Genomic DNA, 27,622 nt, shown 5'->3' on the forward strand with positions numbered 1-27,622 from the left:
TAATGTTCTGTTGACTAACTACTGAATAATGCTACCAGTTTGCTTAAGATAATGAGTTTTAATCCCCTCCCATGCTGTATTTCACATGATATATTTAAGATCTAGGACTCTGCCTTTGTAAAGCAAGGCTGCCCCTTTCCCTCCTCTCCTTTTCCTTTCCATTCTTTCTCTCCAGCCCCTCTGACCCATCTCCCGCTTTACATTGTCCCCAACTCTCCCTGGTAGAGGAGCCAGTAGGAAGCAGCCAGGGGAGGCCCATCGCAGCTGGCTATGTACCATGGAGTTAAGGGAAGCCTGCACCAGCCAGCTGAAGAGTTGAGACAAAGTCATTCACCCTCTCCCCACCACCTTCCCCCCAAAAGTCCTTCCTCTGTCCCTCCTCCTTTCTCAAGGGCTGCAGACAGACATGGCTTGGCTAAACTGCTCTCCACAGGAAAAGCAGCCCCATCCCCTTCCCTTGCCATCAGAAAGAGAGTTGTCTCTTTCCAAGATGTCTGTTGAGAAGTGTTCTCCCCACCGCACAGTCTCTCTGGCTGGGAAGAGGAGAGCCCGCAGACTCTCTCAGAGCTCCAGCTAGGTCCACCAGGAGCTGGGGGAGTCTGGTGGTGGCAGCGGGCACTGGAGGGGGAGCTTTGGTGGCCTTATTACCTCCTCTGTCTGGCATCACAGCCTCCCTCCCTGCACTGTGCCCCATGCCCCCAGAGACTGAATGCAGAGCCTGGCTATAGGCTCTGCGGCCTCTTTGGAGAGTCACAGTGAGGACGGGGACAGATGGAGCGATGTGCCACTGACTGCTGTGGGGCAGCACCAGCTCGGGGTGGTTTTATTCACTGCTGCCGCTGAGATTTTTGCCAGCAAGTGGGACTTTGCCAAAACGGAGCATGAGAGAAGGATGTAAACCAAAGCTCCACTGCTAAGTTAAGATGCTTTCTGTGCTGGAGAAACAGGGTCCCTGCTGGGTGGCAGGCAGATATCCTGGTGTCTGTGCCTGCCCTGCAGATCCGCATCCTGTGCTGAGCATAGGGACGGGGCAAGGGCGCACCTGCAGGTGTAGGGAGGGGTGAGGGTGTCCACGGGAAGCAGGTCTGTCCATCCTTGGGGGCTCTGCTCGGTCGATTAACAAGTGCCTGAGAAACACTGATGTGGGGCCAGCTGCCACGGGGGCCTTGAGGCAGTCGAGACCTCCAAGGTGAGACATTGCTGCCCGTGTGGGCCACCTCCGGGCTTTCCTTGCCAGGCTCCACCAGGGTTGTTTGCTATTCCCTGCTCCTCTGAGGGAGCCAGAAGGGGAGACGAAAGCAGCTCCTCATTAGTCCCTTAGCTTGTCTCCTGGCCCCCTCAGCAAGCCACCTCGCTCCTTCGCTGGTGAGGCAGCCAGCGAAGGCGGCTGAGCCTGCAGAAAGGTCAGTTATATCACCGAGCCAATGTGGGCACACAGCTGGAGGGTGTGTTGGGGAAAAAAGTCCTTGTGGGTGGTGTTTCCTGCAAGTTGCAGAGACTGCAGCTCCAGTTCAGGCAGTGGGTTAGTTTCTGGACATCATGGCCCCTCGCCCCTCGCTGGGCTGAATGTGCTTTTTTCCCCCTTAACTCTCCTCATTATTAATTTTTATTATTATTATTAGTTGTAGCAATAGTATTGGTTTTGTTGTTTAAATGCATCAAATGGAGCTGGAGGAAAGTGCAAGAGGTGGCTGGAACGAGGTGATGTTGGAGTGAGGTTTGCAGTGTTATCTCCCTTATTCAGGCAGGCCAGGGAGGGCAGAGATGGAGCAGATGCCAACTTCCTCACCTCAGCATTGCCATGTAGCAGCCAGGCAAGCTTCACAGGAGCGAATCTCTGCAGCTTTGCTTTCTCCTGCTGCTGTGAAACTCACCAGGAGCCAGGACAGCTCTGTGATGTTCTCCTTAACAAGAGCATGCTTGATACTCAGAAAAAAAGTCCTTCTCCTCTCCTTTCCCCTCCCTGCCACCACTATGGCCTTCTTATTGCTCAGCAATGGGACCCTTTGAGGTTTTGAGCCAACAGGGAGGAATGGAGCAGGGAGCCCTTCAGCTTCTGGTGCCAGGAGACTGCATCCTTACTGCTATGAGGCTTGCAACTGTCTGGGAGCTAGCTGGGGCAAAACAGGTTATGGCTAGAATTGTATCCTACCATTTAAAAAAAGAAGAAAAACCCCTCCAAAAAAAGAGAAACACTGTTAGCTCTGTAATTGCAGGCTGACTTCACTCTAGTCTAAATCCCTCTAACTCATATAAGTCTCCAGAGAAGATGAATTTGCTCCAGCCAGTAATTAGAAAGGAGTGTGGGGAGGGGAGAAGGTGAAGAGAATAATTTCCTTGCTCCTGTGCCCTTAAGGTGTTGTGTGACATATCCTATGGTAGAGAAGCGTGCCGTGACATGCTGCAATATTTCACATCCTCTCAGCAGAGAAGCAGGGTTTGACATCAAGGCTTCCTTTCAAATTTCAAGTGCTGATTCGGGTCCAGAATCTGGAATTAGGGTGGAAGCTGAGGAGCAGTAACCAAACAGTCCTGGTGTTTGCCCAGTCACTTTAAAGGTAGATTGGCAAATATCTCTGGGTGCCTTAAATCTTTCTTTAATATACATAGGAGTATTGACAGCTATTTGCCGTAATTTTTTCTTCTTTTTTTTTTTCCGAATTATGAACATTCAAGGGGTTTCTCAATTATTTAATTGCCTACATTGAACTGTGGGTGCAGGTGATTTTTGAATGTATTTGAGTTAGAATTTTTGTTAGATTAAGAAACAGATACAACACTTTAAGTAGAACTTTGTTTGAGATATATATATACACACACACACACACCTATAAATATATATATTTTTGGTGGCATGTTTGTATCCTGGACACGTCGTCTGTATGTTTAGCTTAAATGAGTCTGTGAGAGGTGGAAGCAGTGAAGGCAGCAGTGGGACCTCATGGCTAGAGCAGCCGTTCTCTTGGGACCTGTTGCCAGCTTAGCTACTCACTCACTGCGTGATTTGGGATAAAGTCACGTAAAAACTTCCCGTGCCTCAGTTTCCCTATCTGTTACAGGGGTTACGCCCTGCCTTCCAGGCTGTGGTGAGGCGCTCTGCCAAGCATGGAGCAGGGAGGCATAGATACCACACGCACACCGCTGCTGGCAGAAGCATGGACTGGTTTCTTTTCCAAAACCATTCCCAGCCCCGCTGGTATTGTGAAGAGCAGATGTCCAAGTGTTGGGTGTTCAGGGAAGGACTGGAAAGTTGAATCTGCACATTGTCTAAGCTCTGTCACTGTTGAAATGTGAGTAGGATACGTTTTTTCACAGCTTAGGGATTTCTGCATAGTAGTATCTCTGTTTTGTGTACTGGAATAGAAAAAAAAACTTTTTGAAATAATTTCTACTAATATGGAAACAGACATCTGGTTGTGCTGATCTGGAATTTTATTTGTTCATAATAAAAATGTTACTTTAAAACTTGTTGGAGTGATGACATGGCACACTGGGATTGGTAAAGCACGCAGTGCCCCATCGGGCACCGTTTCCAAACCCTCCTCCCTTCCAGGAGAGCCAGGGAAAAAACCTCTGGCTCTTTAAGCGCTGTGAATGAACAGATTATAATGCTGTCATACTCCACGGCAGCCAGGCAGGCACGCCTCGCCAAGGCTGCCCCTGCACTGCGGGGTTACTGCAGGTTAATTCCAGCCAGGGCCTCTTGCCAGAGACCGCGGCTGATGGGTGTGCATGCAGCCCAACACGTAATACCGGCAGCCCTGCCGTTGCCGGCCACCACATCAGGCGGGTTCATCAGCCTCAGCGAGGGGGAATTTTCCTCTTGCAAGAGCCAGCGTCCCTGCTTTCCCCCGCCCTTGCGCAGCTGGGGGGAAGTGAAAGGAGACGGGGGAAATCCCCGGACCAAATCTCACTTCAACTGATGTTCGCTTCCCCACGCAACTGCCTTTCGAACATCCGATCGGTCGTAGCGGCAAGTAAGGCCATCTCTGTGTGGCACCAGCTTGCTCCATGCGGGAGCAGGCGAAGGAGATGGCCCCGTTTGCAGCAACTTTACCACCTGAACCCCCCAGGGACCCCCAATCCAACCCCTGTTCGCTGGCGCTGCCGGCCCCTTGCAGCAGGCATGCTGAATTCCTCGGCAAAAGTGGCCCATGCTTTGGTTTCCAGCTACAGCTGCCAGAAAGTCCTTTCAGTGGGAAGGCCAGAGCCAGGGTGCTGCAAACCAGAGCATGGGTGAGAGAGCAGGGGCGAGGGAGCAGGAGCAAGGGAGGAAGAAGAGGGTTATCTCGGAGGAAGATCTGGGCTCTTCCAGCAGCCGTGTTCTCCCACCTGGCAATGTGGCTGCCCTGAGCTGTAGGAAAAGGCAGATGAAACACTCCGGCTCATCAGCCGGTCACAGAAGTACATCCCTGGAAGTGACAAGAGAGGTGCTGCTTCTGATAATCCACTTTTGATCCCAGCTATGCTGGCACAGCCCCTCCTAAAACAAGTGAAGCAGAGAAGGCACATCTTTGAAAGTCCTGATTACTCAGCCAAGCCTAAAAATAAAGTTAATGATCCCTCTGTCTAAATTTCATGACAGTGGAACTCAGATCTCAGCCTCTCCCTCTTTGTTAAAGGGTGTTATTAAATCCCCTGCCCAAAATATGTTTTCCTATACTATCAAGCCCTTCAGCAGCACTAGTTCACCATTTTGAGTTCATTGCCTGGAAGTGTTTCACACATGATTATTATTCCCAGTCTCCTATGTAATCTGTGAATTTGGGTTGCAGTTCCAATGCACCCCAATTTCGCTTGTCTGAAGACCTCCCACCCGCCAGAGATGGGGAGGGAAGGGAAGGGTTAACGTGCCAGCCAGCTCTGCTGGGTAGGAGAGGACAGGCAAACAAGTGCCTGCTTGTTCAGGCCCAGCGAGGGAGGCCAGGGAGGGCTGCCGGCTGGCGCTGCTGGCTGTCAGCAGCCACGTGGAGGTTTTGCTGCATCTTCTCTCTCCGGACACAACACGCAGGAGCTGCCAGTGTGGTCTTTGGTGGGGGACCAGGTTCCAGCTGCGATCGCCTCCCCAGAGCCGGGATGGAGAGACCTTGTGGTCACTGCGAGGCGCTCAGTGTACCCGGCCCAGGACCCTGGTTCTGTTAGAACCAGGGAGGGTGTCCCAGGGAGGGCAGCAGTCCCACTGGGAGCTGCCCAACAGCGGGGCTGGGTGCCAGCCCTGCACCAAGCCAGCGGCTCCCACCGCGGTGAGAAACCAGCAGCTGCTGCCGACCCTCCAAGAGGGGCCATGACCCCAGGAAAGCTGTGGGGACCTCCTGGGGCGCAGGGGCGAGGCGGGAGGGGGGCGGGGAGGCGGGGATGGGAAAGTGAGCGAAGTCCCAGCAGAGGACGCGGGGAAGATGGCACCACAGCAGCCCTGCGCACCAGATGGACGGAGTGGGTGGTATTTGCTTAATGCCCAGCCAAGTAGCCTCAGCCCTGCCCGAGGGAGCTCTTCTGGGGAGCCCGGTGGCCACCCTGCCCCGGTGGACAGCGCTCCGGTGCGTGGCTGCCGCCGCCGCCAGCAGGGATGCGGGTGCCGACCCGTACCCCCGGACAGCGGGGTGCCCACAGGCTAGCTAGTAACCCACGCTAGCGGTGCCCGGCCTGCCGCAAAGGCCCACCTCCAGCAGCGCTGGCTTACATAAGGGGGCCGAGCCCCCTCTGCTCGGGCTCGAAAGAGCCGCTGGCACAACCGCGGCTTTGGCCCGAGAGGCCGCGTTTCGCGGCCCCCCTCGCTCGGCGGCCGAGGGTGAGCGGAGACCTGCTCCGCACACCCCCCGCGGCCATTGGCCTAGCCGCAACCAGCTGACGGTGCACAAAGAGGAAAGGGAGGAGGACAAAAAAAAAACCCGAAGTGGGCCGAGTTTCCCTGAGGGTTACTGCCGGTCAGCCCGCGGCCTGCGGGAGCGTGTCGGCCTGCGCTCCCAACTGCCTACAGCTCCTGACCCGGCCAGGGCCAATCGGCGCCGCGCCGCGCTTGTCTGATCCGGCCCGGCCCAATCCGCGCCCGCCGCCCGCCCCGCACGCCCGCCCCGCACCTCCGCCCGCGGCACCGCCCGCCCTCGGCCGGGCCCGGCCCAGGCCCACGCCGGGGCTCGCCGTGACGCCTCGCGCCCCTCCCCCGGGAGAGGCCGGCCTGCAGCCGCCTCCGTGCCGCCCCACCGTCCCCGTGCCGCCCCGCGGGGGTCGGCGGGGGTTCACCCACCCGCCGGGGGGTGCGGCTGCTCGGCCTGCCTCTCACGGGCTGCGGGAGGGAAAGGCGGAGCAAAGCGCCCGGGAAGCGGCAGGTACCCTTTCCGGCGGGACAGCCCCTTGCCTGCTGTCCTGCTGCCCCTCGAGAGCATCCCCCCTCTAATTCAGCGCAATCGCCCCCAGCTGCTGCCCAGCTGCTCCCTCGTGAAGCGTCGGATGCGGGAGTCGTGGGAAGTACGGGCACCCCAGCTTTCCCTTAAAGCTTTAGCTGTAAAAAGGCAGTACGAAAAACCCAGGAGACAAAAAATTATAATCCAGTAGACATGCAGACACATATAGTCACACACAAGTAGGTGTGTGTATATGCACATAAACGCACAAGTATCAATCGTAAAGCAGGATACTTGGATTGGGAGAGAGGCTTAAAAATTAGTTTTCATACAGATAAATGTTAGTTGTGTTATAAGCTGGTAATTTTGTGACTGTATATTGAAAATTGGCATTATGTGAAAACAAACAAATCCTCGCTTACTTGGAATTCTTAACTGAAAAAGCAACCTGTAAAACTCTTATCTTCTATTTCTTTTTAAACTGCATGGAAAGATACAGCACTTTACAGAGCAAATAGTATTTCATAATGGAGACCATAGTGATGACAGCTGCTACATGCCAATTTGGCTTCGTAACAAACACATCTGCTTGTTTTACATTTTTTTCAGTTCTCCTAAAATAGCTTTTTACAAAACCCTGGTCTTTAGCACTCAAACAGAAGTGCCTACCCCTTCGGAAAATGCCTGTGACCTTCACTGCCTTATAAGCTGACAAAGCAAAATTGTGATTTTGACAAAATGATCGTAAATACCTGTCCCTTCAGCTACAGAGGTTTCACAATCTGTCATATTTACACAGATATATAAAATTAATGGTTTCTAAGCTAATCACCCAATTCCAGTGACACTTGCCGTGTGATTTTTAACATTCAGAAATAGGAAACACAATCATAATATTGCTCTTCTTCCTTGCCTTTTTGAGCTGCCTAATTTAATACTGGTGATCCAAATATCATGCATTTAACTGCCATTTTATCACCTAAAATAGATTTGACCTGACCCTGAAGCTGAAAAAAACCTATGCTTAGATACATTGTTCTTGGTTGACCACTGGGAAATGCATCATCAGAAAACTAAGATAATTAATTTAAAAGCCCTGAAAGACTACAGCTGTGGCTGAGGTCAGGATGTTTTCCCACCTCAAGCATGTCATGGAGAATCAGGCTACCCTGCACTAACCCACCCACTATCCCCCTTCAGCCAAAATTCTTCCAAGATGACTTAGAGTTCAGGTGTCTCTTTTGACAGGGCAAAGATGGTGGGGAGAGGTTTCAACTAATTTCAGCAATTTTAAACTCATGTGTGAAATCCGCTCCGGTTAAATAAGCATCCTCTAGAGTCAAGAGAGACAGGGGCGCGGTTCCCGCAGTGACACACAGCAGCAATCTGAGATACCTGTTTTAGAAGAAGGTGAATCATCTGCTGGTGGAGCATCTGTAACTTCTATATACGGATACCTGGATTAGTTGTTGGGTGCCTGTCTTTTAGATTATGAGTTTGGTGCAATGAGTTCCACACCTGGATTTTAATGATGAGAAGCCTCAACTCTCCAGCAGTGACCCATGAAAGTGCAGGCTCTGAGTGCTCATGTCATCTGAGGCATCTTGTTGGCTTTGGTCTGTGACTCAGCTTCCTTGTTTGGAGCTAAGGAGGTTCAAAATGCACCAAGAATTACTGGAAACTTGAAACTGGCAAATTTTAGATGCACTTGACAGAAAAGAGTACTTTTGGGTTTGGGTTTTTTTGGTTTGTTTTTTTTTTTACACAGGAGGTGATAAACTTTTGGAAATTGTTGCCATGGGATGTCATGGAGGCAGACAGCATCAACAGGTTCACAAAGGGTTTAGAGAGATTCACAGTAAACAAGGCCCATAACCAGATGGTAAAAGCAGAGATGTGCCCTCTAACACACATGAACACAGGAGGTTTGTGGACACAGATCTGAGTGGAGCAGACCTCAAACAGCCCCCAGGCTTGCAGGCTCTCCCTAAACAGCCTCTCCGGTTGCCACTGATGGAGAACATGACATGGAGCAGGATGAACCATCGGTATGAAGCCTCTGGAAGGCTTCACACCATTGCCAGGCAGGTATGGCAGGATGTGGCATAGTTGCCGGTAGTTACCCTGCTCTAAATTTCGCTCTCATGATGGCCCCTGTCACAGCAGGGGGACACATGGGGCTGGAATCACAGTCCCAGGATCCCACCTGGCTTTGGAGGCAGCGCTCCTGTTCCTCCATGTCATTCCTTCCAGATCTTCCTGTTCACCTCCCCCAGGCTTTGTTTTTAATACTCTAAGCTTCTAAGAAGGCCAGCGATCAAATTATCAAGATGTCTGATGGCACACAATAAATATTGAATCTTTGGGAATCAAGCTCATAACTCAGTTTGCCGCTCCTGACTAACGAGCCCATCTCAAACTCATAAATGAATGAGTATGTTCTTTGGACTAATGACCACATAACATGCTGGGATTGATGTTGTGGAAGATATTGCAGACACATGGGAGTTTTCAGGAAATATCAAGGCTCTTTAGAACTGCTACTAACAATGCACTAGCTTTGTTTTAATATCCGTGTGGGATTTATTTTCTGTGTTTATGAGATTTTTCTTTGTCTCCAATTCCAATTAAGCTGAGTCATGTGCTGGCAGAGCATAAAGGGTTGTATTAGAGGAGCATCAAAAATGGAAAAATTTGTTTCACGGAAATTACTTATATCACTACTAGCTTTCATTTGGATTCTGAAAGGTGAAAAATCAAAATAAAAACTTCTTTTCAGATTTATCTGAAAAAAAAAAAAAATCCGTGTTCTCCCAGCTGTCTTGTCTGGTTAATTGTTCGTGAGGCAGTTCTCTTTCTGCCTCAACAGTGTTTTCCTTCCTTTCTTTTTGATTTGACTCCTTCCATCATACTAATCAGCACCTTTGCACGCAAATACAGCTGAAAAGTGTTTTCCAAGCAAAAGCTAGAAGCATTTCATTTTGAAAACACTCAAACCAGAATCCTTCAAAATAGGCAGAACACTTTTTCTCCTCTAAGATGGTATTTCTGGTTTCAGGCAGTGTTCCAGTTGTGATGACCACATTTTCTGCTGGCAAGAGGTCCTCTCAGTGGAGTTGAGCTGGTCAGAAGGATGATGCAGTTTTATAACACTTCAGCTGGGCCAGCCTGGAGTCTGAGTCACTACTAATGCATTTGTTTGGTTCCCACTCTCCTATTGGCTTCTTACATGGTACTGGGCAGGCCTCCTAATCCTCCAGGAGCTGGCAGATGCTGCTTTCCTCCTTCCCAGCTCTTGTGCTGTGCTCTGTAGAGGAGAGGCTTCACCTTCCACATCTAGCACAGGGAAGCCAGAGTGTGGTTAGGGACATTGTAACCCAAATGGCCGTGGTAGAAATCTTCTGTCTTATATGTTCTGTTTAGAGTTCATCTGCTCCAGTTTCTGTGAGGTCCACAAGGCAGGTCCTTGGGCTATTCCTCAGCCTTTGAGGAAAACCAGAGCAGAATAGTAACCCGTCCTTTGCTGCTGCAGAAACCCTTGCCAAAACCAAAACCCTGTGCAATGAGAGACACTGAAGCAGTGAAACTAAAGCGCCCTCTCCCAGGAGGTGCATGCACAGGTTTTTCTCTCAAGAGACTCAAATCAATTATAACTGCACATTTAAATACTTAATGCTTTTGAATGATTGATGGGTTGAGGTACAGCTCTCCTAATATCTGGTTTGTTCTATGCCTGCACCCTCATCTGGATGTCTTGAGCTAACAGAACAGCACAAACTGATGACAGATGCTTCTGCCATGGGAACTGCCATGGACACATTTCATTCCTTAGCAGCATGTTTACTGTCAGCTCCTTCTTCTGCCCAAGCAGGTACAGGGCATGCTGCAAGGATCACTAATTGCCTGACATGTCTTTGTCAGCAACCAGCACAGTTGAATTTTCCCTGCCTCGCTGAGTGATTTTTGTTTAGCCTCGGTGTCGTGTTGTGCCGTGACAGGTTTCCATTCAGCTGGAGAAACCCTCCTCTGTCTCCTGCCCAGCACTGCTCTGCTGCTCAGCAGTACAATTGTTGAGCTGGTGCAGAGGTGAACTCTAAGCTCAACAAATGCTAAGGACAGTCTCTTTGCCTTTAAGTTGCACAACAAAGATACACCTCCAGCCAGCAAATACAGATATTTCTAACCCAAATGTTTGCCTGGGCTTAGCATTTGGTGTCAGTGTCAATGGCCTTCGACCTTCTCTGGTCTCCAAGAGGTACGGCAGATAGCTTTCCTGGCCTCGAGGATCAGCTCTAGCGTGAAGGGTAGTACCACACACATACTTACAAATGTGTTTGCTGTTCATGCTTAAATGCATAGGACTGCCCAAGGCATATCAAATAATAAATATTTATAAGGTCAGGCTGGGATCAGGCATTGCATCTTTCATGCAAACCCCACTTCAGAGCACATTAGCCTATTACATGCACTCACCTCCCTTCTGTAAAAGGCTGCTGGGGAGAAAATAATCCATTCCTGATCATGAGGGGGGCCCAGTACAGCAGTAAAAGAGGGCAGTGCTCACTTAGAAAGTGAGTTAACTTAAAGTTAATCCACCGGCTTAAAGATAATTCTCCCCATCCTCAGTAAAAAATACTGAGACATTCTAGATTAGCTGGCATAGCTAAAGTGCCCCCAAGTAAAAGCTCAGATTTATAACTACTGCAAAAGTGCCTCCTTCCTCCTGTATTTGGAAATGGCTTTTCCATGGCTGAGAGGACAGGGTTAGGCAGCTCTTCCTGTTGGGAGAGATGGGGATACCAATACAAAAATGTTCTTACTGCAAGATAGCGATTATTAGAGTACCATCTCCAAGAAAAAGGCAGCAGAGACTGAGAAATAACCTGGCTGCTGAAGAGCTGTTTGACTGAGCCAGCAGGGAAATGGGTGTGGGAGCTAATTCCAGTTAAGGGCATGCCAGATAACAAATGGCACAGATTCCACGGCTGGCAGAGTGCCTATCACAGTGACATAAACAAATTAAAAAAAAGAAAAAGAAAAAGAGAAGGCTCTTGGCACTGCAAACCCCCAGCAAAGTCTATGCAGAGCACCGTCTGTCAATGGGGGCTTCACATGCCTCTAATTTCCCAAATGACAGCTCTGTAATAAGCTAGGTGAGAAACTTGGCTTTGTGAAACAACATGTAGCATTTCGCTTAGCACTTCAGTCCACAGCTAGTGACTCTTCTTGACTGACATGTCAACATGGCCTTTTCACATTTTCCTGCTGGTTTATATTTTTTATCATATGAAACACAAACCACCACCTGTTTTAAATTTATAACTCTGTGTGGGACTTCTGAATGCTTTTGAAACCTAACAGAAAATGCCAGCAATGTAAAGATGTGCAACATATGCTAACCTATGCACCTGCCGACCTCACCCCCACCATCACAGGTAATAGCCACACAGCTAGCTGTCAAGCGCAGGAGCACGACCCTCTCAATTTTCTCCACCATGTTATGTGTGAATGAACTTATTCATTCAGAGTGTTTCTTCTTTCTGGTTCCTTCCAAAAAGCCAAATCCTGTTTTCTAGGTTACACCAGCCAGATCTCCCCTGCGCCTCCTGGTTCCCCTGCAGCTGCCCGTGACGTGGGTCAGAGCATCAGTCAGACCAACTGGGTCCTCTTTCACTGCTGGCTGCTCCAGTTGCACTGAAAGCCTGCCCTCCTGGTAAGACGGGGAACAAGGCCTGAGGGATCCTGCAGTAGGGAAGGTCCCATGTAATGGTGATCAGGAGCCCACAGACTTCTCTCTTACAGTGACCCTTTACCCAACCCTTATTCCCAGCCACTTTGGCTGCTCAGAGCAGGAGCCTCTTTGGAGGGTCAGACTCTATGGAGGAGAAAAGGCATGGCTGGAATTAGGAAGAGTTTCAGAGCACTCACCCCTTTCCTCCACTGTGGACACCCAAGATGATAAACACTCCTTTCTCCAGGCTTGCTGGCTGCCATTAAATTCAGGCTCACCAGCTACACACCAACTACAGCCCAGACTTCTTTGGAGACCCTTGCTGTGCAGCCAACAAAGGTGTTTCCTCTTTCAGCAGCAGACCAAGACTCATCTGGGTGAAAGCAGGGAAAGCCAACCAAGACCATTGGTGAAGCTGCCAGACTGAGCCAGTGCTGCTCACAAAGGAGGCAGACTAATTGAGACCTGCTGAAGGAGTAGACTAGCTCATTAACCACATGTATAGGAAAGCCCCAAGCAAACCTATTCATGAGTAACCAGCACAGCATGCCATATGGCTGAAATCCCAGAGAGCTCTCCCCTAGTTTGAAAGCTTGGGCCATCCCCTTCAGGGCCATCCCCACACAGATACAGTGTTCCTCTTAACCCTTCTAGAGTCTCCAAGGATTTCTGTTCTTCACCAACAGTCAGGCTGGGCATTACAACACAGCTATCAGAGGAGGTCATTGCTCCATATGAGGCAGCTAGACCACCAGGAAAAACCTCTGCATGTCCAGATTCAATTCCACAAAGTGTTTGGAGTGTCCTGAAGACAGAAATGCTGAGACAGGACAAAAGTCTGGATACCATTAAAAATCAGGAACCAGAATTGCTCTGCCTGAACTTGTAATGTGTTTTTGTATCTCTAAAGGGTATAACTGAATAGTTTTGGTCAAAAGGGGAGACAGGAAGGTTGGTCACAAGCCCAAGCACACACTTTAAAATGGGAAATTAATTACTTCTCCACGGATGGAGAGATCCAGGTAACAGCAAAAGCGGGGGACACACCACAAACAGCCTGCAAAACAGGGAGCCTTTCTTTGTGTCACATGTAGGCTCTTAGACCAGTTGAAGTGGATAAATGTCGACTCCACCCATGTAAAGATGATGGTGTCAGTGTGCCCAAGTACTGATCCATCCACCTTATTCCCTATGAATCTGAGCCCACCTCATGCCACAATACCACATATTCTGCCAACGACACATATATCTTCCACCACCCCAATAAAGCACTACCTCCTGGTTTGATAAAAGCCCCCTTTGCACAAGTTTGTGTGTTTAAGTTCTATATGTTTCTACACATTCAGATGGAGAAAGTTACCAGGAAACATCACAGGCCGAAGACAAAACCAATATATGCTAAGAAGATATGTGGAAGTTTCCCAAGGACTGCTAAGATTTGGAGACAAGTAATCCTGATGAATTTGCAAGAATTGATAAACTTAGACCAGCAGAGTTTAATGCTGTACAGGACTGCCAGCACACATTAGCATCTACAACAGGTTGTATAACCTGGATCACACCCAGGAGGGCAGTGGCTTCTATACGCAGATGAAGAATACAGAGTTATGTATACAGCTGGTGAAACAAAGTGCCCTCTGAAGGAATTTCTAAAGAACTACCTAGAAGCCAGTGGTGCATCAGGATGACCTTCTGAGTGTGCACATTTGGGTTGGCCTCTCAACAGTTGCTCCAGCTAATAAGTGAACGTGAATGAGTGGTGTGTTATGTGAATAGTTACCTGCTATTACTAATAACACCTTGATTCTATTAACAACAGCAGCTAATGAATAAAAGATATTTTAAGAAACAGCGGCTGTAATCTGTGTTTTCCCCTAACACTATCCCCTATCAAGGAAAAAGGTACACCAGCTGTTTGGGAGAAACATGCTAAAGACACTGTGGCACTCATACCTTTTCACAGCGGGACCTGCAGACCCAGCTAGGACAGACAGCGTTGGCACAGGACAGCTTCTTTGACCAAACAAGCCACTAGCCATGAAATAGTACGTTGAAATCTCAGTGAAATCCTTGCCACTGCTTGCCAGAGGGAATTGGTGGCTGTGGGGAATATGTTCCTCCTGAAATGTGCTGTAAGAAATTCAGTCAAATCCAGCCTTGTGGAGGGACTTGACAGGAACCACATGCACATTTGTAAGGGCAAGATCTGTTCAAGGGGAAAAGGTCCCACATAAAGCCAGCTAACCGCTGTCTGCTCCATCATCCACACATTGTCTTCTCTGCATGCTTTAATGGGGACCATGAACTGGCAGACCCAACTCTGCCGCTTAGTCACTCTACAGACATGGGTTGTCCCTTGAGTCTGCTGTTTTCTTAAAGCATCTCCATAGGTGATGCCTCCTGGCTGCCACTGCCATAAAGAAACTATGCAGACCCAGCACTTCTAATGCAAAAAAACAAGTCGCAAGTCACACTGCAGCAAAAAAAAATGAGACCCACAACATTTTATCTTGTAAGCCTCCCCCTCAATCTGCCTCCAGGTAACCTGCATTCCCATCTATTCAGGGCTGTCAAGCCTGTACCTCCACTGAAGGAACAGACAGATTTCTCCGTCTATAAAAAGAACATGAGGTTGTTCAAATAATTATTGCAACAAAACTAGCTTTATTGAGTCAGACCAAAAGTATTCTCTGACTAATCACAGCCTGCAGCAGATGCTTAGAGGCCTATAGAAGAACAGTCAGATTATATCTGGACCTTTATTTTTAATAACTACAAACAGCCTCATCCATCTAAGTGCTGAAAAGCTTGAGCCAGATTACATGGTCTTGCAGCTCCTATCCTAGAGAGAGTTTATAACCCAAGAGGCAAAACCCTCATATCCAAATGCAGACACAGAGCTGCCTTGCACGAAGCAGCGCAAAGTATTCACAGCAAAGCTCAGAATCAAATTCAGTCTCTTGACACTGGATTATATTTTCAAAACCATCTGTCCAAAACATTATGGAAATTATTAAACTAAAGAAACAAAGGCTTTGACAGGTGAAACTTCCAGATTTTCTCGTGGTGTTCCAGCCTTGATCACTGAAAGTTCACATGCACACCTGACCTCCATGAGCACACAAGCGTGGTGCTAACACATGCCTAGCTGAAATGCCATTCAAGCAAAATTTTCTGCTTGGTGAGCATATTTCCTGTTGTCTCCAGTAACTCCTTCAATCCCAGCACACTGATACCAGCAACATCATGATTTATTAAGACATGAAGCAGAATTTTTCCAGCGGTCGTCCCGTCCGTGTGTCCCCCCCCCAGTTGTCATCACTGATGAGGTCCTGGCTTTGAGAGCTTTCCAGGTTCAGAGCTAGCACCCCTGGTGAGCTCTGGTCAGCAAACATTTGCAGTCAGCAGCTGACTTCCCGCTGTCACCTGCCCACTCAGGCAGACAACGAAGTGCTTCGCTTTTGTGCCCAGCACCTTGCTCTGAGGACAAAAGAAGGTCACTTAGCCTGTGGGACCTCCTGAGTCCATGTGTTGCTTACTGCATTGGACTTGTCTAATGCCCAAGTAAAAGAAGTCAGATTGGGTTTGATAGAAGAACAGGAGAAAAGTAAGCTGGCTAAGATCTGCTTTAATGACATTAGTAATGAATTTTTACTCACTCAAAGTTCTCAAAGCTTGCTTTCTTTTTTTCCCTTATCTCTTTCATCTGTGTGAAACACAGGTGATGTCAGTCCTGCTGAGGCAGTCCTGAAAACTTTGCTTGGCTTTGACACTTCCACCTCTATCTCAGACTTCAAGGAAAGCTGTGGAATGTCAGCAGCTGTAAAGCTAAAGGGACTCCTTTCCAATCCTCTGTCCCAGTGCCAAAACATTGTCAAATCCACATGCTTCAAGCAGAAGCCTTCCTACTTCAGAAAGGAATATGCCTCTCTGTCTACCTGCCCCTGCAAGCAGGGTAGCTGATGGCATGGCTCCAGCACCCTCTAAAGTTGCGAGCAGCCCAAGCAGATGCCACCTCTGTCTGGAAGGGTGGCATTTATAAAGCTGTAGGGTATCAAGCAAGAGTTCTTGGAGGCTGTATCACCAGATTTGCCAGAGATGAGCCAGCAAGCAGCTTAAGATTAAATCCCATCACTTCAGGAATTAAATTAATTACAGTGCAGATGGTGTGGGTGAGGGAACATGTATGAAGTAATTAAGCAACTCACCCACTTAAGTTAAACCCCAGTGACATCCACTCCCTCCCCTCAGAGAAGTGTCTCCTGTCTGGGCCTATATGCAACAAGGTGAACACACCAGCTTCACCACTAACGGGCTAGAAATTCCTAAAGCCCCTTTCCCTCTGTCAGTCTCGTGAGGATAAAAGTTTTTTTTTTCACCTGATACAAGAAACATGAACTGAGCTAGGGCTCAGGTTTAGATGCTCATTCCCACTCTGCCACCAACCAGCTGAGCAACCTTGGCCATGCCCTTTTGGTTTTTCTTCACAAGAAGGATAAATCCCCACCTCACTGAGCCTTATGCAACACATCCCTGCTGCAGCTGATGTGATACAGCTGCACCCATTAGAGTAGTAATTGGGCCTGTCCTTGATGGCCAAAGGCTTGGAAAATCAGTTGGTTTTGAACCATCTCAAAGGCTCTAGGATTCTGAATTCTTACCCAAGATTTTTTGCAGATGGAGGAAAAAAAAAAAAGTCCATTTCAGATCAAAATGCTTTTAGAAATTTGACATCATTAAGTAGTATAAAGGTTTGCAACTGGTTTATTTGCTTAGCGATGAAACAGCAGAGGATATAGCCACTGGAAGCCTTTCAGCTAGTATATCTGCTTTTGTGATATCAGAGGAGATATGATAGCTGTTCAGATCTAGTAAGACTCCCTATGGACACTGAAGATCAAACATCTGTAGTTTTCCCCTCAGACATCCTGCCAGCCACTGCGGGGGCATGATCACGCTAATGAAAGTGCCAGATTTTCTGTTTGTCTGCAAGCACCAGAGAGTTGCTGAATCTTTGGCTGACCACAGAAACCCAAGAACAGTAAACTTCATGGGTGGCAAGACTGATGCCAGGCAACAAGGAAACCAGCTGATTGATGCACACCTCATGCTCTCTGATATGGGAGGAGCAAGGGGTTAAGTGAAATGACCTGATCAGGAACTGCCAGCACACAAACACCCGCTAAGGTTGAAATCACCCAACTAAGCAGCTCAGGGACAGACCTCCTCAAAGGATGGCCTCAGCCTCCGGCTGCTCAGATGACACTTCCTGAGCTCTGCCCCTCCACCCTACTATCTGCAAGGTCATCATCTGAGAAATATTCCTGGCTTGACCAAAGACACCCCACAGTAGACCTGCTCTGGCATAGGGAAGAGCCTATGGATTGACCATTAAGTTGTTCAGAGACCTGAGAAACAAAGTTCTCCCATGCCCCTGGAAGAGGGCACAAAGGCACTTAAACTGGCAGCTATGTCCCCAGAACTAATTCATGAGCTTCTAGATCCTAATGATATCCCAGCAGCAAGTACAGAAATGCCACATAGGAGGTCAGACTGCCACATCACCATCAGAAGAGAGACTTTTGTAAGCCTTTATTGCATGTAAGGCCAGGGACAATGTCACTGCTTTCCTCAAAGGCAGGGAACTTTAGACTGTCAGAAACACTTACAGGCTCTGGAGCATCAGGATTGCTTCAGGTTCCCAATATCATAGCCTAAAAGCTTTGCTTTCACACTACCCAGAACATACCTAATCCCAGAAAGAGAGATGGAAAGAAGAGAGAATTGCGAAAGATAACTTCCTACTGAGCAAAGCATGCTTTCTTTCCTGACCATGTATTGCTTTGCTCCCCTTCCCCTACACAATACTAGTTGTAATAGGTAGTTTCCAAACATATCTACTTCCCCTTTTCTCTAGCAGCTACTCTATTAGCCTTAAATAACTGCCTAAACCACAAGCAGAATTTCTGAGACTTAATCGCTAAACCTGCACTAGTTTTGTTACAGCCCACCATTTCCCTAACATGTAATATCAGCAACAACCTACATACTCCTATCCCTCAAATAACCTTCCAGAAGCTCCTGTCCCAGCAGAGTCCTTTTGTAGGAAAGCCCCACTACCCAGGTGCCCTCTATCCCCCACCAATCCGCTCACCTGGAAGGGGGAGCAAGCACAGCTGTGGCTCAGCCTGGCTCCCTATAAGGGGTCAGTCCACCTTTCTTCAGTAGAGAAGTTAGAAGCTTGTGTTAGTTGCAGTATGAGCTCTCCAAAAATGCAAGGGATGAGCCCCTAAATATGCCTGAAAGAAATTTATTAACATTTTTGAGTGAGTGTAATAGAATGGCCCACCATCTTAACCTTGCACAGAGGACATCCAGCCCAAGATTTATGTATGCAGAAGGTGATTTTGGAAATCTTGCCAAAGATACTGTGAAGCGCCCAGTTTTCAGAGGGCAGGGACTCTATTTTTTTCTGGAAATCAGTTTATGACTGGATTTTGTTTCCTTAGATGTTTCTGAGTTCTGCTCTTGGAAACTCGCTAGTAATCACCAGTTCCTTGGGAATTCTGGCTTTTGTCCTCTCGAGATAACCCAGCAAAGGAGGAGGGAGAACAGCTCCAAATTACCATTTAGCTGATAATTACAAACAACATATTTGGGGCCACTTTCTCCCTGTTTTTATAGAGCTTAGCACATTCCGAACATGTGTGCTTTGACTCAGCTCAGATGAAACCCCAGTAATGTCTGTTGGTAGTCCAAACTAGAAGAGTCAGACAGATCTCCATGAGAGGTATCACATGTAGGATACATTGGCACTGAGTTCATGAGAGGACATGGCAGTGGGCACTGTTCCCATTTGTTGGGACATTGAAGGCAGAAATCTCATAGGACTGATTGATTTTATTGGAGGTCCTATAACCTTCCTTGTGACATGTAGGGCACTTGCTCATTTGGTGCATGGGGAAGATGGTGGATGTAGTAGGACACTGCTGAGTTCTCCTCTAGCACATTAATGCAGTTGGTTTGGGAGAGAAGAGGGAGAGACCCCCATTTGGAGGAAATGCTGACAGAGTCCTGATACCCAGATCCTTCCTCTGAGAGGGGACTTTGCTATTGAGTCAACTTAGCAAACAAGATGTCATTTGATTAGTGAACTGTTTTCTGGACCAGTATGGCCAGAAATGATTGCCAACTGCTCTGCCTTTGGCCTGACATTTGATAGAGCGCCACATTATATATTTATTAAAGGAGTGAAGAAATCCTAGTTGGATAAAAGTAGCAAGACTTGGATTAGAAACTGGCTGTCAGATGAGAAACAGAGGTTCACTGTTGCTTCAGGATGCCTAGTGTTACCAGAAAGATCCCACACGGTGTTGATGTGAGTCTGCTAAGCAGAGGAGGCACAGAAGACATGAGACTGGCCTGAGGAAGCACAGTGAAAAACACCACCAGGTCTTTGGGATGACTGACTGATATCTTGATCAAGAGAGGTAGTAAGCCAATGAAATAGGCTCTCTCTGGTAGAGACTGCGCACAGATCTGCTCCTTGCAGCCCAGCAAAGCTGGAAGACATACCATTGAAGGTGAGGTACACAGTGGGATCTGCTCTTCTGCCATGCAAGATGGGAAGTTCAGTGTCTTAATGACAGGTGGAGCAGTATTATAATCCTCACATTATTTATGGAAAAATCTCTGTTTAAAATGTCCTTTGTCAGGCTTCTTTTAGTCAAAAGGGGATTTCCCCTGTGAACTGATACCTCCTACCTCCTGTGGTGTTTCTAGTAGGTGGTTTAAAAATGGAAAAGGGTCTGGAGGGTCTAGTCTGCCCAAACCTTTGGTTTTTGCTCCCTCTTCAGAAAAGTCAAGGGTACCCCTTTGTAATGAAGGTACAAGTTCATTCTCCAGTGCCAGTGCACTATTAGCCCTGCTCTCTAAGGAGTTTCTCTCTGCACAGAACTACCACAATTGCTACAAAATCACACTTTGGGATCCAAGACCAGGAGTTAACTTCTTTTTCCCACACAAAAGAAAGCTTCTAGCAGGCAGTGGAGTCAGTGTACACATCGTGTCTGAGATGCAGTGCTGCCACTTGGAGGGCAGTCACCTCCACTCACAACCCAGATGTTACACCTTCAGTTGCTCCAAACCCAGAAGGTGGTTTTATATACACACAGTTTCCTCTGTCACTTCCTGTCACACATGTGGTTTGGAGTCAACATGGCCAAAGGACTGTTCAGATAAATTAATTTGTATAAAGACTTTGTTGCTTCTATTAAGATAATGAGTGAAGGCTGCCATCAAGATCAAAGTCTGCATTGTGCTGGGTGCTGTACAAATCCACTCTGGGAGATACCCACTGTCTCCAAAAGCTTACAATCTAAGTAGACACTTGAATGGGGAGGGAGACTGAGGGATGTGAAAAATGAATGCTTTATCCATGGTCAAAGGCTGAGCTGGCATTAGAAGCCCCTGTGTCGTGAGCAGGATCTGCTATCTCCTCTTAGCATCACCACCTACCAATGACTGATACAGTCTGTAAATACTCATAATAAAAAGTCTCCCAGAAACAAGCCACACTTAATTCCTGAGGACATTCTGTTCTTTCTCTGGTTACAAACCATGGGCGGGTGAGGGCTGTTCCAGCAGCTACATGCAAGACTTCGTACGTAGCAACAGCAGGCAGACGGTGGCTGTAAGAATGACTCCTGTCATATGCAATCATCTGTCATTACACCCTGTGGTGCTACTAAAAGAAGCCCTTCACAGAGTGCACAGTGTGCATTATTAGCTGAAGTAAGAGCTGAGGCAGCACTGCCATCCCTGAGTTGCAAAGGGAACTGCAAGGAAAATGCATTTGAAGTCGGTACCTTCAGTGTCACTGTGCCTTACATACTCCCCTTTGCTCACTCTGATGGCATGAGGTCTGAGTTATGTTGCCATTTTTTTGAAAACCAAGGAGAGAAAGGGTTGGACCCTGCCTCCAAACAGGTACTGCGATGAAATCTGACGTCAGAAAGTCTGGGAGTTAGCACATCTTTCATAGTGGCAATGGGTAAAGACAAAACTGCCTGAAGTCTATCATTCCAGGAAGTACCACCCAGTGATGGATTAATATGAATGTTAGTTTCTTCTAATGTGGTGGCGGTTGGGGTTTTTTTGCCCTCTTCTCTCTTGCTGTAGCAATGAATGCTTTGTCCTCGAAACATAGGGCTCATTCCTCCTTTGCATGTGTTAATGTAGAACCAGTGCAAATGTTGCTGTTGATTTTCATTCTGAGACCAGATGCAGGTACCCTTATAAACTCTGATGTTTGAGAAGAACGGATGTTATAGAGGATCATCTTTTGTTTCTGAGGCAGTGCCATCCCAGTGTACTGGATTCTCAGTTCCCAGAAACCTCTGACCAGAAGCCAATATGTGCTTGCATCTTCTTTGGTAGGGTACCCCCCTTCTCAGTATTGACAAGTTGTAGCAGTACCCTCAGCCCCCTCTTCCTCTCCCTAGTAGCAAGCTATGCTCTGGTCTGTTTTCAGCTCAGATGTATCATGCTATACACTATCTTGCTGCCTGAGTCTGGGCAAGTTATTTTCTGTGCCCTGTCTCAGTTACCAGCCTCTAGTCAGTGGCTAATACTTCGTAAGTGTACTGAGAGGCTGCAGTAGACCATGTCCTGGGATGCCGCAGTGATGGAGGTCAGAGAAGGATGACTTTGTAAAATATTCATACAAAGCAAGCTAGACTGCTATCAGTGGTGCCAAATGAACATAACTGGCCAGAACAAAGTTTGCTGTCATGCATTGACACCCTTCAGCAGCACCTGATCAGCATGAAGACCTCTTTCCCAGCTGTGCTTCAACAGTGGCACTCAGAAAAGTGTTACTATTCCTAGCCACATTTCTCTTTCCTTCACTTTCTGGGTCTCTGTTTTTTAGGGCTCAGTGGAAAATTTTGATCAGGCCCCAGACCATGCTCTTATCCTGTAACCAAAATGTCTGGTCCCCGTAGACAGGAAAAGAAACACCTCCTTCAGAGAGTGTTATGCTTCAATAAAGCACCTCATTGTGGTGGCCCTCATCAGTGGTGAAACCTCATCCAGGCTGACAATATGAAAGCCAAGGGGCTTGTCCACAACAGGCCAACAAAAGTGCTGCTTTACTGTTTATGCAACAGCCTGTTTCTTGAGACACTTATAAAAGAGGTCAGGGTTATGCAACAACAGCTCGTCCACAACATTTTCCCAACAACCATCAATAAAAGTGTGTCATGCTTAAGATTTTGACGTGAAGCTGGATTCTGGCTCTGTCAGCAATGACATTTGCAAAGGATTGGTGATAGATTTTGTGGTGCCAGTTTATCCTGACCATCTTGGAGCTGCTTCTTCATCTTGGCTGCCTGATTCAGCCTCCAAGCTCCTCATCATCACCTTTTATTGAGACTGACTGACTATTTGGGCAGAAGAGATGGTCCCAGTCAGTGCAGACGACACTGGAGCTGGAACCAGATCCTGAGCCCTGGGTTTTATTGGGAAATGACTCAGCTTGCTTTACAGCTTGCTGGGGGCCACAGCACCCCGTGGGCTGATCTGATGCTCACCACTGAAATGCAGCCACTCCCAAGGTGAAGAGTAGCAACAAGTAACACAGTGAAGGCCAAGAGAAGTTTTTGGCCAAGGACAGAGTGAAAAAAGATCTGGTATTTTAATGTATGAACACTGAACTCATGAGAGCTCCCAGGCAAACAGCCAGGACCCACACACAGCAAGTTTTGGGCAACGCAGAGAGGTCCTACATGCCTGCTCAGCCTCACTACCGTCCTGTGATTTATGACAAACCTTTTGACATTTGGTCTTCATCAAAAAGCCTGATCGCCCACAGCCCAACACTCTCAGCTTGCCTTTCATGCGACAGAACAGCATGTTCCCAGCCCTGCTGATTCCAGAGGAAACATGCCCCAAGTGTACCTTAAAGGCTTGGACACAAATAGCTCCTGCTGTGTATTATTTTCAAGCCAGTCTCATGATTTTGCAGGCCTGACTCATTCCGGGTAAATGCCGATGGCTACTCATGTTAGTCATCCGTAGGCAAAGAGGAAGTACCTCACTGGATTTATGCCAGCAGTTTTGCCACTGTTTTAGGGCAAAGAGCTGAGCCAGATTTGCAGGTCCTGGACCTTGGGACCTGTTAGGTAGCACACCAGTGAAAAAGTGTGCATCCAGATATTCTGTGTGTACCGCTGATGGCTTTACATCCATCTCCCTGCTGAGGCTTGATGAGCACTTGATGCTTCCTGAGCTAAGACCAGGTGTCAGTAGAAGACTCATCGGCTGCCATGGTGGCTGGCCCACAGGGAAGCATGCCACAGCACACGAGTGGTGGCTGCACCGTGGCACTCTGTGGCAGAGAGCTCATGTCAGGGCACTGCTGCCCTCCACCCGTGGGCACAGCTGCCAGGAGCTCCACACCACTGCTGTGAACACTGAACCATTCAGTATCATCTTTGGACTTAACCTATGCTGAGGCTTCAAGGTGCTTGTCTGGAGAAGCGGGGAGGAGAACACGAGATTTTTTAAGCCCGGATTCCCTACAGAGCCTGTTGTCTGTGCTGGACATGGCCCGGCCCAGCGCAGGAGCATTTCCCTGTACCCCTGTGATCCAAGGATGCTCTTCAGCAGCAGCGCTGAGCCCCAGCCCGGCTGCAGGCCGAGCCGGGAGCACCCTCTGCCGGCTGCGAAACGGCGAGCTGGCTCACCGGAGGGACAAATTACAGGGTAATTCGGAGCTACATATGCGGCTGCTCGGTCATTAGACCACATAGCAAATTAGAGATGAAAAAGATCACAGGAATGCGTAAAACCTTCAGCTAAACCTCCTCCTGTCTGCGTTACAAAAGGGTCTGCAATCAGTCTCTCTGCACTAGAGGCTGGCAAAATTGCCTGGGTGAAGGCCATCCAGTTGTAAGTCGGCTGGAGCTATTTACAGCTCCCACAGAGCTCGTGGATGGTTTCAGCTAAAAAAGATCAAAGCATGTCACTGGGCAGTTTTCTTCATAAAAAGGCTTGATTTTGTTCAGTTTGAAATGTGGTTTTGTTTTCAAATATTCCTGATAACAATAATGTTGAGGGGAGCACATGGAGCCTGAAAGGGAAACAAAATGTATGTCTCTGGTGCAACAGTGGACCAATTTAAGCAGCTCCCATGTAGAATTTTCTTGGGTTCCTCAGGTCTGCCAAAGCTCCAAGCTACTAATTATTTACACCATGCTGCTGAACCATCTTCCTGCTTTACTCTCATCCTCTGGTTCACCGAGATCCATGTACCTCTCAAACCCATAGCCCTTTCCCCCTCCAGCTACTAATCCTTCTGGCCAGTACAGAAGGATACCTCTGCTTTTTTTTGTTGTTGTTGTTGTTGTTGTTGTTGTTGTTGTTGTGCCATGCCCCAAATCTTTATGTGCAGGGCCCAAGTGTGTTTCCTCTTTGAGAGTCAGAGGCCTCATGGGTGCTGAAGAGACGATCCTTTTGCAGAGCCACCTGCATTGATGACTGTGACATTTACTCCCTGTAACCCTGAGCTTGTCTGTGGTGGCCCAAGCAAGGCTCTTTGAAGGATGGTGGCTGTGCCCAGGATGAGCAGTAGCATGTGGCCTGGGCTCCTGTCCCCAAAGGGCCATGCTGGGGAGTGCCGTAGCTGCTGCTCTGCAGGGGAGTCTGCCTTTCCTTCAAGGTGCATGGGGACAGGAGGAAGGTGTGGCTGGCAAGCGGCCAGGCTATGTTTCTAGATCTGGGATCTTAGTATGGTCCCTCTCACCTCCAGGGTTACCTCACCTCCTGCCAGCCAGACAGGAATGTGCTTCAACTCACTCAGTCCTGCTTGTCCTAATTACACCTTCCTGGAGTGCTATAAATAATTTCCCTCCTACCCTCACAGTCCTTTTTCTCCAAGGTGATCCTGCTTGTTCTTTAAGGGCAAACCACCTCTCACTTTCCTTTGATTTTCATTCCCAGATACCCCACCTCTCTGCACATCTGTCCCTTTCCCTCTCACAACCCTCAGCTGCCTGGTAAGTGGGTGCTGGAAAAAGATGCCCTGGACCCATATTTGCTTTCTGGACTCTCAAAATAAATACTTTTTTGGCCAACACAGCATAAGCCTGTGCAAGTCAAGACCGTGCTGAGGCAATATCCTCTATACTGAAACTGAGAACACATGACAAAGCAACTATTGCAGCCCAAGCAAAGGATGAACTGGAGCTTTTGAAGTTCTCTAAGCTCACTTTCTCCAGGGCACAGCCAACTTCTACGTACCATGGCTAAAGATGTTTCCCTAGAGACCTTTGCCTTTCCCTTGAAACTGGCTGCCTTGAATGTCAGAAGGAAACTGGGGCCAGACGAGGGTGCAGGAGGCTGGATCTATCCCCAAACCACTGCCTGACTCCAGATCTCAGTTTTGCATCCTGTAAAACGGGAAAAATGGGGGAGCTGTTTTGCTGAGGCACTTTGAGAGCTGCAGGTGGAAAACACTTTGTAGCTGTCCATGCCTTGAACTGACCCTCTACAGCTGTTGCAACATTTCTGTCCCTTCTGATGTGAGATAATATTCTTGGTTTCTTGTGCACACCTTAAGCTTTACTCCAGCAACTGAAGAACAGCCTAAACATCTGACCCTCCTGCCTTTCCCCACAGTTTGGCAGAAGTCACTTCCTATGAGATGTGTGATGGATGTGACCAGTCACACAGTTGGCTGCAGTAGGTAAGGATTCCCTGAGCTGTCCCTGCATGAACTGTACGGAGAACCTGCAAATGTGTGGATACATTCAATACTGGTAAAGCACAAGCAGACCTTATGGGAGGCTGCTCAGCCTGTGTCACCTATGCAGACAGAAGCGTTGGGAACCATGAAGGTTACAAAGTCAAGCTTGCAGCAAAGAGGTCGCACAGCTGTTTGCATGTTCTGGTGTGTCAATACCGTCTTTAAGGCACAATCTCAGATTCATACAGCTAAAAAAAAAGTAGACAGGCTTTTGGGCACACCAGCACCTTTCCTGCCTTTTCAGAGCCAAAATGCTCAAAAAACCTGTTTGCTTCTTCCATTGTGCATCAGTTGATCTAATAAAAGCTACTATTATATTTCCCCAGCCTCTGTTTGGCTTTGTTTCTAGAACCACTTAACTGTAGGAGCATAATAGCACAGGGCATGTTCAGTACAGGATTGCAAGCAACACTTACACTTTCTTGGGGTACTGGGGGATGTTTTGACAGGCATTAGATACTATTGAAGCCATATTTAGCTGGTGCAAAAGGCAAAGCTGCCATTTGAAATCTGCTTACTGCACTGGGAAGCTGGACCTTCCTGAGACTTTTTCAGCTCTTTCAGGGTTGAATTCTGTGTTCTCCCTAGACAAGATTAATTTATATCTTTTAAAATAAGACACTTCAAATTCCTTCCTGACCTTTTAATGGCCCTTTTGTTTTAAAATATCTGTCCTTTGGGCACTTTGCACTGACAGCAAGAAACTTTTGAGATATCTGTAAGCCAGACTTGGAATATTTACCCCTACTTCTTAAACTAATTTTTCATATCCATCAGTTGCATTGGTACCTGTGGAAGATGGGAAGAGCCTTAGAAACTTTATTTTTTACTCTTTCTGTGATTACTTGTACAAGCTCTTCAAGTACAGTTCAGATCTTCTCTGTACTCTGGAAATTAAATCTAGACATCTTATATTAATGGTTTCGTTTGTTTGTTTGTTTTTTAATAAATTGGAACAAATAACCACAGATGGCAGTAGGTTCTCTATCTCCTGTTGTCCTCAAACCCTGTCTGCTGTTCTGGGAGATGAGCAAATAGTCAAACACACATTACAGCACTCAGTGCAAAGGTCAGTAGAGATCAGTATTGGCCAACGGGTCAGATGGGATAATATACCAGTCCTTCTGGCCATAAAATGTATTTTAATGCTCTCTGGACCCATTTTAGAAGATTTACAGAGCTTTTGTTGGTAACAATAACAAAATTTGAGGAACATTATAAAAACAATTTTGCATCCCATTTCTTTATAGAGTAGCTCATAGAGTCTATTAAACAGCCTTTGAGAGCTGTAATTAAGTGCTTTGAAACATGTTTGGGACAGTATTGTTTCAGGCTTTGCCTCCAGCCTCTTTGGCTTGAGAAACATGCTTGTTTCCAGGAAAGTGGCTATTGCATTTAATTGAAATTAGAAGTTGACTGGGGAGGCTGCTGGCTCCGCAGCACCCTGGTGCTGCTGGTGCTTCTGTGAGCTTGGAGGAAGGCCTGGCTGCCTCTTGTAATAGCTAATAAAAAAATATATTCCTCTTTTTTATTTTGGATCTACTTGGAATATTGTTTTCCTCATTTTTGCAATCCGCTTACTTAATTTGTCTTGGAGCAAACAAAAATAGCTCACCCCAGTGAACCCAATAGTGTCCTTAGTTTCCAGTTGGTCAAGACATGTCTGAAGCGTTGCATGATTTCAAAATGTTACTGCTGCTGGGCCTGAGGACTGAGAAAACTCTGGTTCAAGTGTCCCAAAAC

The 27,622-nt window shown here is 47.6% G+C and overlaps 1 protein-coding gene across 1 annotated transcript in view; it reads left to right on the forward strand.

The window, feature by feature from the left end:
* The first annotated feature begins 4,011 nt into the window (after positions 1-4,011).
* WNT8B (Wnt family member 8B) overlaps positions 4,012-27,622 on the forward strand; it is a 37,797-nt gene continuing 14,186 nt past the window's right edge. Inside the window, exons 1-4 of the mRNA XM_086467295.1 lie at positions 4,012-4,236; positions 5,295-5,537; positions 5,930-6,326; positions 6,415-6,465. Of these exons, the coding sequence (XP_086323421.1) occupies positions 4,012-4,236; positions 5,295-5,537; positions 5,930-6,326; positions 6,415-6,465 (916 nt within the window). The remainder of the gene's footprint in view (positions 4,237-5,294; positions 5,538-5,929; positions 6,327-6,414; positions 6,466-27,622) is intronic.

Source organism: Leptosomus discolor, chromosome 6, assembly GCF_034619465.1.
Source record: "Leptosomus discolor isolate bLepDis1 chromosome 6, bLepDis1.hap2, whole genome shotgun sequence".
Taxonomy (NCBI): Eukaryota; Metazoa; Chordata; class Aves; order Leptosomiformes; family Leptosomidae; genus Leptosomus; species Leptosomus discolor.